Consider the following 15100-nt stretch of genomic DNA (forward strand, 5'->3'; position numbering starts at 1 on the left):
GCCAGCATGCCCCAGGGCTATGATTGGTGTAGGTGCTTCTCCTTGTCTCATGAAATGGGCACGGAGCTGCCTCAGAGATGGTTGCTGTTCCTTTGGTATGAGATACACTACACTCCTCCAGCAACTGGGAAGTTTCTTCATAGGCAAGGCTTAATGCCATTTGATAACTATGTGGGATGAATGTCATGAAATGAACTATGTGTTAAAACATTTAGAGACATTACATAATATAAAACCTATGTATGTAACAAAATAATGTTTAATCTGACTTTCCGTGGTTTCCTCAAAAGCTCATTATATGCTTATAATACCACATTACTTCAGATAAAAAGGGAATTATGTGATCATGTAGGCACACCAAGATTTTGCTGAACTTCAAAGTTTGATAGAAGAGAACAAAGAAGTATTTAGGCCTGAGCTGAAGAAAACTGAATTGATATAAGTTCTTAAAAATGCTCTATGAGAACACAGAGATGGCAAAGTGAAAGAAATCTAGGCTTCCCACTCTGAAAATACTCCCTCAGTCTGGAACAATGACTCTTTAAAATCTTAGGCTTTTCCAATAGAATTTCCGCCGTACTCTACAGGAAGCAAGGACAAAATAATTTGAAAGTCAGCGTGTTTTACCTATCTTGCAAAAATCTGAATTCATTAAAAATCTAGAATACCCCTTCAGAATCCAAAAATCTAGTTGAAGATGTAGACTAATCATAACAGATACTGTATTATATGAAATGGGAAACTCACTACCATAGCATAGTTCAGATGAAATAGCTAGCTAAATACAGTTGTATGCAAAAATATTATAATAAAACATTATGCAGGTAATGTTGAATGATTTGATTGTTATTTTTAAACAGAGGAGAATCCCTGGAGCTGATGATTAACTGGTGAAACAGAATACATCTTTAAATCCCTACAGTAGCAGAAACAAGAGTTACTACTTTGTGAACTGTGTAGATATGTTGGACTACAGCAAGGATTTCAATGCCAGAAAGAGGCTTCTGAAAAATTAAGACTGCACTCTCAGAATTAATGAGGTTGTCCTAGAAAAGCCAAGTTGCCTTGTGAAAGATGAAATGTTCATTTGCTTCATTGCAACATCCCTAGGATTCTCTACATTCTTTGCAATGGAAATGCATTGCTCCCCAAGCAATTTGATCTTGTGCTGGTACAGATGACTGGGCCAAACAATAGATCCATACATACACTTATTGCGATATACATAAATGTAGGTATGAGAATTTGATTAGTACAGTGTTCTCTACATGCTTTGAGTTATTACTCTTATGGCTGTAGTATAAATACGTATGCAGAAAAGCAGAGAAGTCCAGAACAAAAATATTAAAGAAAGGTCTCTACAGTTCAGAGCTCTAACTGTTACTTTGCTGTTGCTCAAAATACACCCGGTATTTGAAAAAGTCAACAGTTTCATAACCAACCTTGGACAAGCTAATCTTTGACTAGCATGGTCAGCCAAGACAGAAACTTTTCTGATAACTGCTGTTGTCATTGATCTTCACCTCGGTTGGCTCACTGCAGCCTCACACTTGCTTTGCCCAACTCTTGCAAAGTTGCTGTAGACTAATTAAAAATAATTACTTGTCAAATCTCTCTAAAATGTGATAGCTTACTTGATGATTTTCAGCTTGCTCACAAAGGGTACTTTGAACTTCACCACATTTAGACCAGTATAAACCACATACAGGTAAATGAAAACATGCATTTTAGCAGCTTCGTGTTTTTATCTTTTAAATAAACTAATTCAGCTCTTTGTCATGTTTGTCAGAATAACAGACTTACTAATTACTAGTCTTCAAACTAATAATTAAAAAAGCCACATTCTCATTGTTTTCATATTAAAAAAGTTCTTTGTACCAATCTCCATTTTTGGACATTGTCTGAACTTTCAAGGGAAAGACTGTAGAAATTATCCATTTTCCCTTATTTATTTATTTATTTATTTGTTTAACTTTCATAAAGTTCTTTGTGCAAATCAGAGGAGCAGTATGTAAGCAGAATTCAGTCAAGGGAGGTAAGTCATGCTTGTCTTACACTTGAGTTAATTGGGCTCCACAAGCAGGAGGAATGATGTATGTTGCATATATCCTTATAACCTCTATAAATTAATAGAGACAGCAGATTTGTATTTCATTATTATCTATCAAAACAAGCTGGAAGGAACAGAAGGCATTCTTTCTGTCAAGGTTGTTCTTTATATAAATACATGCATCGGATGGAAGGCACACCATCATTACTTCACATTTATAGTGGTGAAAGTACACTAGAAGACTGAATAAAATGAAGAGAAATAGAAGAAAATCAGGACTGTTATTGGATTGTTATGGAAAACTTTGCATTATCATCTTAATCCTCTGGAGTGTATGAATTAAGTTTATCAAACTTGCTTAGACACATAGCAATTCAGTGTATAAAAAGACGACTTCAGATAAGAATTATGTTCCAAATCCTTGCAAAATCCATACAAGTGCAATTTCCCTTTCTTTGGTTCATATTGCAGTCATAATGAAGAGGTACATAAATTAAGCTTTAGGGTTACGTTAAACTCAGCCATTAGAGGTAGTGCCACAGTATTTTTTTCCAGAGGACTAATTCCAAATCTTGGACCTGTGTGTACCAGGAGACATGCATTTCTGTGACTCGATGAGATTCTTGTCCCTTTATTCAATCAAAAATTATAATGGTATCATATGAAGGATACTCAGGATTCTATTTCTGTGGTATCTTCTTGTTTGCAAGGATAAATGTCACGTTTCACCGGCCTGAGAAAAGAGCAAAGAATTAGATCTGACAAGCTCTGTGACAAGCAGAGACTGCTCCTCTCCCTGTTTCACACTTGCCTTTTCTTTTTAGTCACTTCTCCAGCTATCCCAGAACTATTTCAGCGTTATGGATTTGATGAGGATGTTAACATTTACTTAAATCCTCTTGCATAATAAGGACAGCAATCTATATTCACAGTTGTATTTAATCTAAGCATTTTATTTCCTTTTTCATTTTAGCGTAATTTCCCTAGGTTCTTAATATTTATGATTATTTGAACAAAAATGTCTCTGAAGACAAATTTCAGTCCTGATCTCAAGTCACTGCTGCCCATAAATGAGTCTGGTCTCAAAGAGGGTCACGGGACAGAGGCACTTGGAAGGAGTCAAGGCATGTGAGGTGGTGAGTTATAGCCACCAAACCTCACGCTGGCCTAGCCAGTGAGTAGGGTAAGTATCTTGAGAGCCAGGAGTGTGCCTCTGTGAGTGTGGCACAACTCGGGGAGGTGGCTGCTGGAGGAACCAGGAGCTCCAGGCCAACTGCCAGAGGGTCCATGGGGCCTGGAGGTCAACTGGGAGACCCGTTTGTGTATGTGCCAGGGTGGGGGAAGATGTGTGTGTGCGCCTGCTTATCTGCAGCTGCAACTGGAGTGGGACTGCAGCTTGGAGGCTCAGGTGCCAGCAGCTTGAGAGACCTGGGGATTTGGGGAGCGAGTTAATGCATAGACTGGGGGTCTAAGGTCAGATCCTGCAGGGGCTCGCACTGCATATACGTAAGTAGGTAGGTATGTGTATACGTACACATATTTCCCACTAACAGACCTTCATCCTGACCAGCCAGAGGGGAGAAGAGGCGGAGGCCGCTGGTGTTTGTGTGGGTGCTGAGGCTGCCTGCTGGTGCTGCTCTACGTGGCTGGCCACGTGTGTACGTATGGCATGAGATGGATGTCAAGAGACCGCAAACTACTATTGCTATGACTAGACTGCTATGACTTTTTAATGCTAGAATACATAGTTCACTCTTTTTCTATCCAGCTGAAAATACGTAGCGCCATACCATTTGCAAGTTTTGGGGAATATATCTGAGCTTTCATATTAAGCCTTCTTTTTTTTTTTTTCTTCACACAAAAGGCTAAGGAGGAGACATCCTATCCGCTGAGATACGCATCAAATCCGGTGACGATAACATCTCACTTTTCTGCAAACCAAACCAAACCAGACCAAAACCGACAACACCTCTTTGCCAAACACCTCCCTCGAGAACTACCGGCGGGGGGGGGGCAGAGGCCGCTAGACGCGGTCGCTGCCTCGCCCTGCTGCGCTGCCGCCTGCCTCCCAACGGCTCCGACCCACCGCCGACAAACCCGCGCCGCCCGCTCCGGGCCTCCCTGGCCGCGGCTCCGCCCCGCCGCCATTATAAGGCCGCCCCGCCGCCTGCCCCTAAGCCGAGCCGTGCCGTGCCGAGGCCGGGGGGGAGGCGGACGTGCGGTGCTGGCCGCGGCCATGGCGTTGAACCCGGTGCTGGGGAAGCTGGTCAGCAAGAGGGTGGTGCTGGCCAGCGCCTCGCCGCGCCGCCAGGAGATCCTCACCAACGTGGTGAGTGCCGCGCCGGCCATACCTGCGCTGCCCGTCCCCTTCCTGCCATTCCCCTCCCGGGAGGAGGCCCGGCGGTGCCCGAGGGGCTGGGGGGGGGGGGGGGGGGGGGGGGGGAGGTCAGTTTACACGTGGATGCCTGAGAAAATAAACTTTAGTGTTGTTGTTTCTCTTTGCGATCACGGTTTTCTTCTTAGGGTTTCTCTATAAGCAAGCGCATGTGTGTCGGTTGGTTTATATGCAGATTGATACGCGTGTGGATTAAGGCATTCTGCTGAAAGGGAGGTGATCCAGCAAGTGGAAGGCTGGCTCTGACTCATAAATGCCTGCGTAACTGCTTCTGGCATGTCACAGAAAAGTTTGGGAGGCCTTACTGTGGGCCGAAATAATTAAGAAATGGCCTACCGTTTCCCTTACCTCATGGGGTTAGTGCTAGGTGTGTGCAGCGAGGGGAATAAGGTCAGGGTCACTTTTTGTTTGCGCACACAGCGATGAAGAAGCTGTATCCCCTCTTTCAGAGCATTTGGCCCATGGGGGCACACACCGCCTTCACCAGTCTGGCTGCAGGAGGCTTTTGAATGGCACTTCAGTGCGTGCATTGTAATGCGTCCAATAGATTGCATAGAGTCATTTTTGTAGGAGAAGGTAGAACATAAATGTGAAGAAAGTATGTTTTTGCAAAATACAAAGATGTAGAGAAGCACGGGGGCTCAAACGTGTGCCCAGCTATTAGAAGCATAGTGTCTCTGCTGGGTGTAGGAGGTGTACATGTGCAATCTGGAGGCAGGAAGCAGGGAGAGTTGTTGTTATTTTGACAAAACCACAGATAAGTGGCACTTGGTTTCTACTTATCACGTGTATAATAACACATAAACTGCAGGTGGTAAAGATCCTGTAAGGATGCACAACTGTTGCACAAGTGCCATGGATAGATTCAGTGAAAACGCCAATGGTGGAATAGGGAAAAAGAATATAAACATACCAGTTCAGAAGTTATTTCTGGTGAGGCTTTTTATTCTGGACTACTTACAAATCGTATGAAAAGGCAAAACCCTATAATAGAAGCAATTTATTATTTTTTTTTAACAACATGAGACTGACTGTATTGCTTTCCTTTCTTTGTTACAGGGTCTGCGGTTTGAGGTAGTTCCATCTTGGTTTAAAGAGACACTTGAAAAGTCGTCTTTTGCAGCCCCTTATGAATATGCCATAGAAACTGCAAAACAGAAGGCTCTGGAAGTAGCAAACAGAATGCACGTAGTAAGTTACCAGCTATTTCTGCAGTGAGATTTTCATCTTTAAATGGTGTGTGTTACAGTGACTTAATTTGCATGTACTACTGAGGTGGCCTGTGAGTGCTTTTTCCCCACTTAAAGGAAATGGGTATTTTCTGTCATTTGCGAGAGATGACATCCCTGAAATTTACTCACCTACTCAAAAGAAGGTCCAATGCCTGCAGTTCAGGCTTTTGACAAGCAGACATAGCTTGTATATTTTGCCAGAAGCGTACCTGCTTTGGCTTGGGATACATAATTGATAGTTCCTTTCAGCAGTCAGGTTTGTGACTACATCTTATCCTGAAAGTTGCTTATCACAGGTGTTAGTTGACTGAATCCAGTGCTTTGCTGTAGCTTTCATTGAAAAGTAGTTCAGTTGAACAGTTGTGACAAGGGAATGGTTCAGAATTGATGAGTGTAAAGATGCTGGAAGTAAGCAGAAAAACAAGGCATTCAGCTATAAAGCATTCTGGAGAAGGAGACTGACGTTCATTTTAAGAGTGGGAAGCTGACTTGATTTCAGGTTTTGTAGTTAAGGCAACAGTTTTGAATCTTAAGTATTGCCAAAACTGGTGATCCAACTTTTAAAAGTAGCATATCTGATTTCTGCCCTTGTCTGTAAGCGGTGTGAGCACATAAGGCTGCTCTTTACCAGAACCTTTTCAGCAGTCTAGCTGATGAGATCCTACAAAATGTACTGTAATATCTTAATACAAGCCCTAAAAGAGAGGAGTACATTTGTTGAACCTATACTGATGTCAGAAAGGGAGTGTCAGATGCTTTAAACCAACAATGTTGCCAGATGTCACCATTCTTCAAAGCAAATATTGCATGATCTTCAATGTAAATCGTTATCCAGGTTTCTGCCTACTTCTTTTCAGAGAATGGTGTTCAGAGAATACTTTAGGACTGTATTTTCAATGCAAACCTACGAACTAACTTACATTGGGCTTTCATTGCAAAATATGCTGGTGATAATGCTATTTCAGTGGATTTCAAAATGCTTCATTACAAAGAAATTTTTTTTAATGATAGCTGGAATTAGTTCTAGTTAATGCACATCAACAGCGTATCTGCAGAATTGCTACCCTACAAACTTTTTAATATAATGGTCAGAGTTACAGACAAGTTTCTTGTCCACATGTGTTAAATCATAGCTGTGTACCTCATTAACATGCAAGTGAATCAAAAGTCATCTGTAAGACAAGTTACAGTTTAAAGCCAAGAAAGGGCTAGAAGGAATCTTTATATACCCCTACTTAGTTCCCCAAAACGGGCTGTATATGTTTCCTTTTGAGAGAGAGAAGCAAAGCGTAGCTAAAGGACAAAAAAATAGTCAGCAATACTTGGCTTAGAAAAATGATTCTAAAGGGATTCAACTCTGGCTCCAGTACACGGGCTGCTTCCTTTAAAGGAATTCTAACTGCCACCTTGAAGATCAAGTTGAGCTTTGAGAATGCAGTTAGATCTTTCCTGGATGCGTTTGTTCATCAGTAATGTGTTTTGGCGAAGTTGTAACCTGCTAACAGTCCGCTCAGGCCTCCTTTTTTTCCTTCACTTTCATGGTGATATAAATGATTACTGTTTTGTAGAAAATGCAAAAGGAGAAAATGTCATGTTTTCAGGTCTGTGTAGTCCAACCTGTAAACTGGTCAACTTAAGTTTTCTAACCTCAGGTTTTTAAGGGGTTTTGTTCTTTCTTCCTGTTTTGAGAAATATTCTTTCTTTATGCCTTTGCAGAAGCACCTGAGAACACCTGATGTTGTGATAGGAGCAGACACTATTGTGGTAAGAGGTCTTATATGCTTTATCATTGTTTTAATTTTTGTCAAGTGTAGAAAATCTTTAGGTTTGAAGTTGGAAAATGATTTTCACTGAAAAGTTACACCAGAAAGATGATGTGTTTTGAGGGTTTTGTAGATGTTTTTCATTTTTTCCTAAACAAAGCAATTTTTGGTATCTTGGGTGCTAGGAACATTGGTACTGTTTTTCCAGAGACACTAGTATTGCTTAACGGTTGCCTTTGATCCTCTGTAATATGGATTCCTGTGCAATAGAAATTCTGTTCCCAGGTGACTTACTGTCAAGAAATCCAGATCACGTGAACTGTTTAATGTTGTGCCTCACGGGGGGCGCGACTTTAAGCCTGTCACCTCTGCTGAGACAGTGAACAGTGAAGGTCAGGGGAAGTTGAATTACCTTTTGGAGAGCTTTTTCCGCTGGAGGGTAGCGGTGCTCGACAGTAAGTTAACAGTTCTACCAAAGTATCTGTGCTTCTTGCTCTGCTCGGTAGGCTTATTTTGAAGGCTTGTCTGAAATCATTGTTTAAATCTTTTCTTTTCTGGCCTCAGTTTCAAGAAAAGTAAGAAGACAGCTCGGTATCTCTCTTTCTGTTTTAGACCGTGGATGAGCAGATCCTAGAGAAACCAGTGGATAAGCAAGATGCATATAGGATGTTGTCAAGGTTCGTGCTTTCAAATAAGATTCCAAATATGTCTATTAAATTGTTTTTACAGGAGCTTTATGGGTTCCTAGGTGCATATCAAGAACTCTGGCTACAAATCTTTCAAGCATTTTTAAATATCATGTCAGTTCTGCCACTAAAAGTTAGATGTGCTTTTATCTTACCCACAACTGGTTATTCCTGTTGCTTCACCGCAGGGAGCAGATAAGAGATGTAACCGTTCTGTTTTCACTTGAGTTAGTTTCCAGAGTCACTTATCACAAGACTTTCTGTATACTTCAGTTGGTACAGGAAGGGAAGATAGGGAGAGATACCATGTTGGGAAAGAGGACAGAAGTGTTTTGAGGCTTGAAGTTTAATGAAAAAGAATTGCATGTATGAGAAGAGTACATAGTGATGTGTGTTCATTGTTTTAAATTGTGCTACCTTGTTTCCTTTCAAAGGAAATGTCCAATGTCCTTTAGTTTAAATGTTTTTAGATAAATAATTTGCTACTTACTTTCCAATGAGAATGTGGATATTGATTATTTTTTATGTTCAGAGCTAATACTGTCAATAGAGAATTTATTAGAGAATGGTTGAGGTTGGAAGAGACCTCTGAAAGGTCATCCTACCTAACACCTCTGCTCAAGCAGGGTCACATAATGAAACTAATTATAAGAATGTGTTGAAAAGTAACTCCCATTCATGGCACGTTTTGCAGTTTTCATCCAACCCAGATGCTGGCTTTTTGGATTTTCAGTTTAACTGAGGAAAAAATCTCTTCCATCATTGTTTTCAATGGATGGGCTGGCAATTTTTAGGCTTCTGTGTTTTTTTTTTTTTCCTGAAGGATACTTTTCTGTTTTAGGTGAATGGTATCTTGTAGGATTTTTTTCTTCCTTTAAGAAATACCAACTGAATAAAACTAATCACCTTTCAGAAAAGACTGAGATGTGACGAATCCACTAGTCAGTCACTCCTGTCTTGTATGGGGGGGGGGAAACACAAAATGTCTTCCACTTGATCCAGGTGTTTACATTGTAACTCAGGAGTCTGCTAGGGAGAATATAAGGGGCTTCGTGGTTTTTTTTGGAGTTTAGCTCTCTAAGTCTATTTTAGATTTATTTTTTTTTTTGCACTGATGAGTTAAGCTGATTTTTATACTTTGTAGCATGTTACTAACTTAATGGCAGTAGTTTTTCCTCTCTTTCCAGTATCTGACAGCAGCATATGTTATTAGTAGGAGATTCCCAAAGGAGTCTGTCTGGCAAGAGGTTTCTCACCACTCGTTTTTTGCTAAAATCATGCCAAGCTTGGTTAGTTCAAAAATAGTACTTTTTTCTTAAGAGCTTAGTCTACTGTTGCACACAAATGTCTGTTTTTTTGAAAGTACAGCTGTTCATTCTCTTAATCGTGTACAGGAAATGCACTTAAAATTAATTTAACTCCTGTTAATTGTGTTCTATATAACTGGAAAAAATAGGAAAGATAAAAACACATGTATCCAAGGTGTCAGGCTAAAATTTTTCACTCATGGTTTCATTTTAAAATTAATTATGTTAAATCCTGTGGGGTTTATTAAGAGCGAGATGCTCCTGGTCACATCAAATTATAGCTTGGCCATGAGACTATTCCTTAATTAGTCTCTTCAAAAATGTAAGTTTTCCTAGCATTCATTGTACCCGTTGCTTTTACATTTAAAAAAAACTTAAAGCCCTCACAATTAATCAGCCACAGTGTGGCACTCTGGAGCCACTATGAGAGATCATACTGGCTCAGGATTTCCATGCCAGCTGTCAGCTCAGCTGAGAGTTGGGCTGGGTAAGAGTGAGCATGAGCTGTCTTCCTGTACACTCTGCTTTTGTTACTCTAGCTTGCTGTGGGATCCCTGGGGGCCAGGTGTCTGGATGAAATCCATACAAAAAAGCTTGTTTAGCCCAAGCTTTGTCACCTTTGGGAACAACATAACTGAATGTCTTCAACTTTTTTGTTTGGCTTGTTTTGTTAATGCCTTTTCACTTATATTGAAATAAATAAAATGAATTTGTTTAGGATACGTGTCAGAGCCATCAAGGGATATATTTACATGATGGTCTGTTGCGCAGGCTGTGGTAACATAATTATGTAGAATATTTTTACATGTGATGGGTTTCATTAAACTTTCTTAATGTTGTTTTCCCTGACAGGCTGAGTGGGAAAGAACACAGTGTTTTCACAGGAGTGGCTATTATACACTGCAGCAGTAAAGGTACCTGGGTCATTTTATTAAAACTCAGTATTTTCATGAGCAATTATTTACATAAGGACTTGTACAGGTGAAGAAACAGGGTGGAAGTTTTTCATATATAGTCTGAATTGGCTTCCTGCTCAAGATGAAAATTACTATACTGATATGTAAATAAAAAACTCCTCACAACAGCCATCCTTCTTATTGCATTCAGTGTTCACACTGGAGGGAAGAAGACAAAATACAATAAGACTATAAAAATACCATCTCTGAAAGGTATGGGGCTAACTAAAAGACCAGTGTAAACTTGTGTGAATACCCTATATGAAGTTCAAATAAGGTACTACAGACTGTGGGACTGAACAGAATCTGATTCACACTAACTTTGATATACTTCCATTTTCAGAAAATAAAGGAAACAAAAGTCTATTTTTAGGAGTTGAGTAAAATATTAGCTTAGTGCCTCAGTCTTGATTGAACTGTAAAGAGCAATAAATCTATATTATTTATTGGATAATTTCTTCAGTAAACATTTTTTGAGCACCCTAATATTAAAATCTGAGGAGTGTGTGGTTAAGGGATTTCCTCCAATAATTATGTCAAGACTTCATTAGCGAATATTTTGTCAGGGTCAAGATCTCGTCCAAAACTTCATTTGTCTTCCTGTTGACAAATTCTTTGCAACTTTATTTTTTTATTAGAATGGTTGTTCTTAGCTCTTGTAACAGAAATAAGGTCAGTGTTTCCAATACCCTTATTAATATTTCTACAGTAGAAGGAGTAGCTGCTGGAAAAGAAATAAAATGTTGTCAAGTCGTATCTGTAAGTAATGTAGGAAGAATAATAATGCCTTTCATTCTTTAAGAAGAAAATACAATTGCACACACTTGCAGCAGTGATGCTAATGACAGCTTGTCTCATATGAAGCTTACAAATTTAAGCCATGGTATATTCAAATGAATAAAAATACCTTAAGTCAGCGTATTCCTCAAGCGATTCAATGGAAGAGTTTTCTAGAGTACATTTTTAGCTTTAATTATAATGCTGTTGATAAGTGCCCCATAGATGTTAGATGAAATTTTCATCTTGAGCTGATAGTTTCACGTATTAATATGGAACGACATCCATAGGAAGAGAGACTACTAACACTTCTTAAAATTTCTTCTGTGTGATTGTTTTTCAATTCTTAAACCATCAGCAGTTGGATAATATTCTTCTTGTGGTCTGTACTGCAGATCTTCCTCTTTCCTCCCCAAAAATGTCCACGCTACCGGAATACAGACTAATGATTTGCACAGCAGTAGTGGGAGATACGACTTTCCTATTATAGGAAAAGAGTGAATTAATAATAGTCATTTTTGTAAGGCTGCTTTCTTTTGAACATATTTTGGAGCAGCCTTACTCTGCAGTTTTACCAGGCTTACAATGTACCTGTGCAACACAATGTTGGGGCCCACATGCAGGTGTGCAATATTTTATAGCACCTTTGACACTGTTACAACCACTTCCAGATATAGAGAGCTGAAATATTCCTCTTGAGAGATGATATGAAAATTGTATTGATGGTTGCAGACAGCACTGCTGAATGCCTGAGTGCAGTACAGATGCAGCAGCACATCCAGGCATGTATAACAGCTGTAATTTTATCTATGATGTGTTATGAGTTGTTTGACAACAGTTACAAAATTAGAAGGGTGTTTGCAGACTTCATTCTTGTTGCTGGATGTATGTGCTAGCAGTTTATAGATAGTTCTGCAAAAGCATTAACTTGTGTGTTGTGCACAGAGAGCAGCCTGTTAGCTTGAAGATAGGACTACAAAGATAGAAAATGTTAGATTTTACAGCTTTCAGCTTTTACTAAAAATGATGAGTATGTGCAGGGAGAGGTAAACAGATAAATTCACTGTCCCTAAAGAGCATTATTAACCATTTTATAGCTGTAATATTTTTTTCTAGCAAAACTCTCAAATTAATATGAGGTGAAATGGAACCTATGTTGTTCTCGAAGCTACTATTTTCATGTTAAAAATTTCTGTTTCTAATGAAACTTTTTCCTTTCTTAGGTAATCAGCTAGAGACAGAAATCACTGATTTCTATGAAGAAACTAAAGTAAAATTTTCAGACCTTTCTGAAGAGCTGTTGTGGGAGTACATTCATAGCGGGGAGCCTATGTAAGTAAGACCCTGAAGCTAGCTATCAAAATGTACTTGAGAGTAGGTCTGAGGGTATGTTGCTAGCCTCTGGCATAAAGCATTTTGCCTAGTGTTCTGTAGAGTTTTGCTGCTTCACATGATATAGCATAGGTGATGCAGTGTGGATATTCTGTCCTTGTCTAGAACTGTAATTCCTCCAGGTAAACTGAACTACCTTTATAGCACACTAATAAATTTGAAAAGTGAAGACTGAAACATTCTGGGTTTTATCAAGCACTCATACAATATTCAGGTACCTCTCTGTTAACTGAAGCATTCAGGAAGCTTGGATACCTGAGAAAATGGATAGTTCTCATTATAAAATAGGTGAATGGAATGCCTGTTGTATAATCAAGGTATTGAAGAACTTTATTGAAAGAAGCTAGAACTTGGCTTATTTAGCCTATCAAAAAAAGGAAACAGAGGCATACGATTGATCTAGGCTCTCATAGCAAGAAACACCAACTTAATTTTCACCTTATTCTTGTGGCCAGCTTAAAATTAAGGCATAAGAACACATATCTTTTGGCTTATGGCTTTTCTATACCTTTGCAATGTAATGGCCAATTACAGACAATGTTGATTCCACAGAAGAAATGGGAGTGAGAATAGAGTACCTAACTGCTTTTAAGGTGAAGTTGACTGGACTGATTAAAAGAGAAGTAGTTATTTAGAGACAACAAGGGAATGATCGTGATGTTACTGAACTTGCTTTTCCCTTTCATTAGCTGCAGCTTAGTGAAGGCAAATCAGGTCATGGTTAGCACTGTGGACTGTGTATCTTGTGATCTTAGGTGGACTTTTGGCTCTGAAGCTTCAACTCTGACTGTGTAAGAGTATCAATGGGAGTGTTTCTATGCACTCATTTGTGGCGTAAATATAGTCATGTCCTGCTAAGGAAGGAGGAACCAGTGTAGACTTTGGATTTAAGTGCATGTGTGTAAATGAGGCGTGCTCCTCGAACATGTAAGGTGCCCAACTTATTAAAGAGCCTGGAATTAATTTGGATTATACAGAGAAAAATCATTTTGGCAAGAATATGGTTTATAACAAATTCCTAGTTAGATTTTTGGAAGGCTATCCTTAGTATGCAGTTGATTTAAAGGCCAAATGACTGGATTTTTAGGAAGAATGTAAGGTCAAAGTATTCTGAATGTTCTCATTATTTCCTCTGGAAGGTGAGCTTTAGCAGTGCTGTGATACATCAGAATGGCTCATGAACAGCACTGGGTAATTCAGTTTATTTTGTTAACAGTGTGCGATGGCATAAGTTTGAAGGACCAGCGGTTGAGTATCTTTCATTTTCTCCAGAGCAGAAGTCACTTGGTCTTAATTCATATGATCAAGAGGACAGGAAGCATTTGCTCTGGGCTTGTAAGGGAACAGCTAATGTAGTGCCTTTGTAAATATTGTAAAACAGTAAGAAGTCTTTTGTATGTGTTTTGTTTTTGTTGCTCCTCCTTAGCCACCCATACAAGTTACATGATTAAGTTCCTTTAGTATTGTTTTTTTTACTATTACAATTGAAGTAAACCATTTCATTATCTTATAATGAGGACTTAATTTCATAAAATCATATAAGACTGCATGAAAAATCAAAAATTTAGCTAATTTTTGCTGTTGAGGATTGGATTGAGTTGTCCTTTTACTATCAAGAACAAAAGTGACGTGATATTTTAAATTCAGTCACAGGTGACATGGGCTAATTCTAAATGTATATATCTGCCTTAAACTATGAACAAGGGAGGAGGGAAAAAGCACTATCTCAAGGCAGACCGTGAGGTTATTAAAAAAAAAAACAACACACAAAAACCAAAATACTCTAGCATGTTGTCTGCAGAAAGATAGCTTTTCACTTTGTTTCACTCCTGTTCTTCTTTCCAAACAAGGCTTTTTATTTTTTTATTTCTTTTGCATATTGGAAGGGCTTATCTTACTCTTCGTTCTGTCAGAAGAGGGCTGGACTGTAGTGATCCTAATTTATTTTGCGCTTGTGTAATGAGCGGGCTTGATTTCTGTCAGCCTCTTTGAGCAAGCTGTTTATTTTGCAATCTTTCCCATGTGGAAAAAGTTGTTAATATCCTGGGCAGTTTTTGATAGCTCTGCTTGAATGGTGAAATGAAAGTAAAGGGCTCCGGCACTTGGGGAAGAGGTGTTCAGAGTCTGGAGCTCTACGGTTTCAGACTTAACTATAAAGTAATAAAAAATAGAATATATATGTCCAAGTCTCTTCCCTTGTGTGATTTCTCCAAGAGTTATTTCCCCCAAAGCTGTAGAATGTAGAAGCAAATGTATCTTCCAGACTTTGCAAATAATTATGGTCTCCCAGCACAAGTTAGCAAGCACATAGCTAAATGTTTTCAGCTTCTGTGAGCTGAAAAAAAATCTTAAAATCTTGCAGGCATGGTGTTACAGAAATAAGGGAAGCTGTATTCTTATGCTAGAATTAACTTATAATCTTGGTTTTACTCAATAACATTGCTACGGTTGACTCCTTTCTCTGTGAAAGCTGTTGAACATTCACCAGAATCCATTAACAGATCTTTTTCTTGCACCTGCCCACCCCTGCTTCTTTGCAAGC

The 15100-nt window shown here is 39.2% G+C and overlaps 1 protein-coding gene across 2 annotated transcripts in view; it reads left to right on the top strand.

Moving 5' to 3' along the window:
• Positions 1 to 4101: 4101 nt before the first annotated feature.
• ASMTL (acetylserotonin O-methyltransferase like) overlaps positions 4102 to 15100 on the top strand; it is a 28861-nt gene continuing 17862 nt past the window's right edge. The window contains exons 1-6 of one of the 2 annotated variants that reach the window (XM_080584818.1): positions 4102 to 4379; positions 5505 to 5636; positions 7394 to 7441; positions 8053 to 8117; positions 10286 to 10347; positions 12390 to 12498. In XM_080584818.1, the coding sequence (XP_080440944.1) occupies positions 4287 to 4379; positions 5505 to 5636; positions 7394 to 7441; positions 8053 to 8117; positions 10286 to 10347; positions 12390 to 12498 (509 nt within the window). In that variant the 5' untranslated portion in view covers positions 4102 to 4286. The remainder of the gene's footprint in view (positions 4380 to 5504; positions 5637 to 7393; positions 7442 to 8052; positions 8118 to 10285; positions 10348 to 12389; positions 12499 to 15100) is intronic. The other variant, XM_080584817.1, reaches the window with a different exon arrangement.

Source organism: Anser brachyrhynchus (assembly GCF_964034855.1).
Source record: "Anser brachyrhynchus genome assembly, chromosome: 1".
NCBI lineage: Eukaryota > Metazoa > Chordata > Aves > Anseriformes > Anatidae > Anser > Anser brachyrhynchus.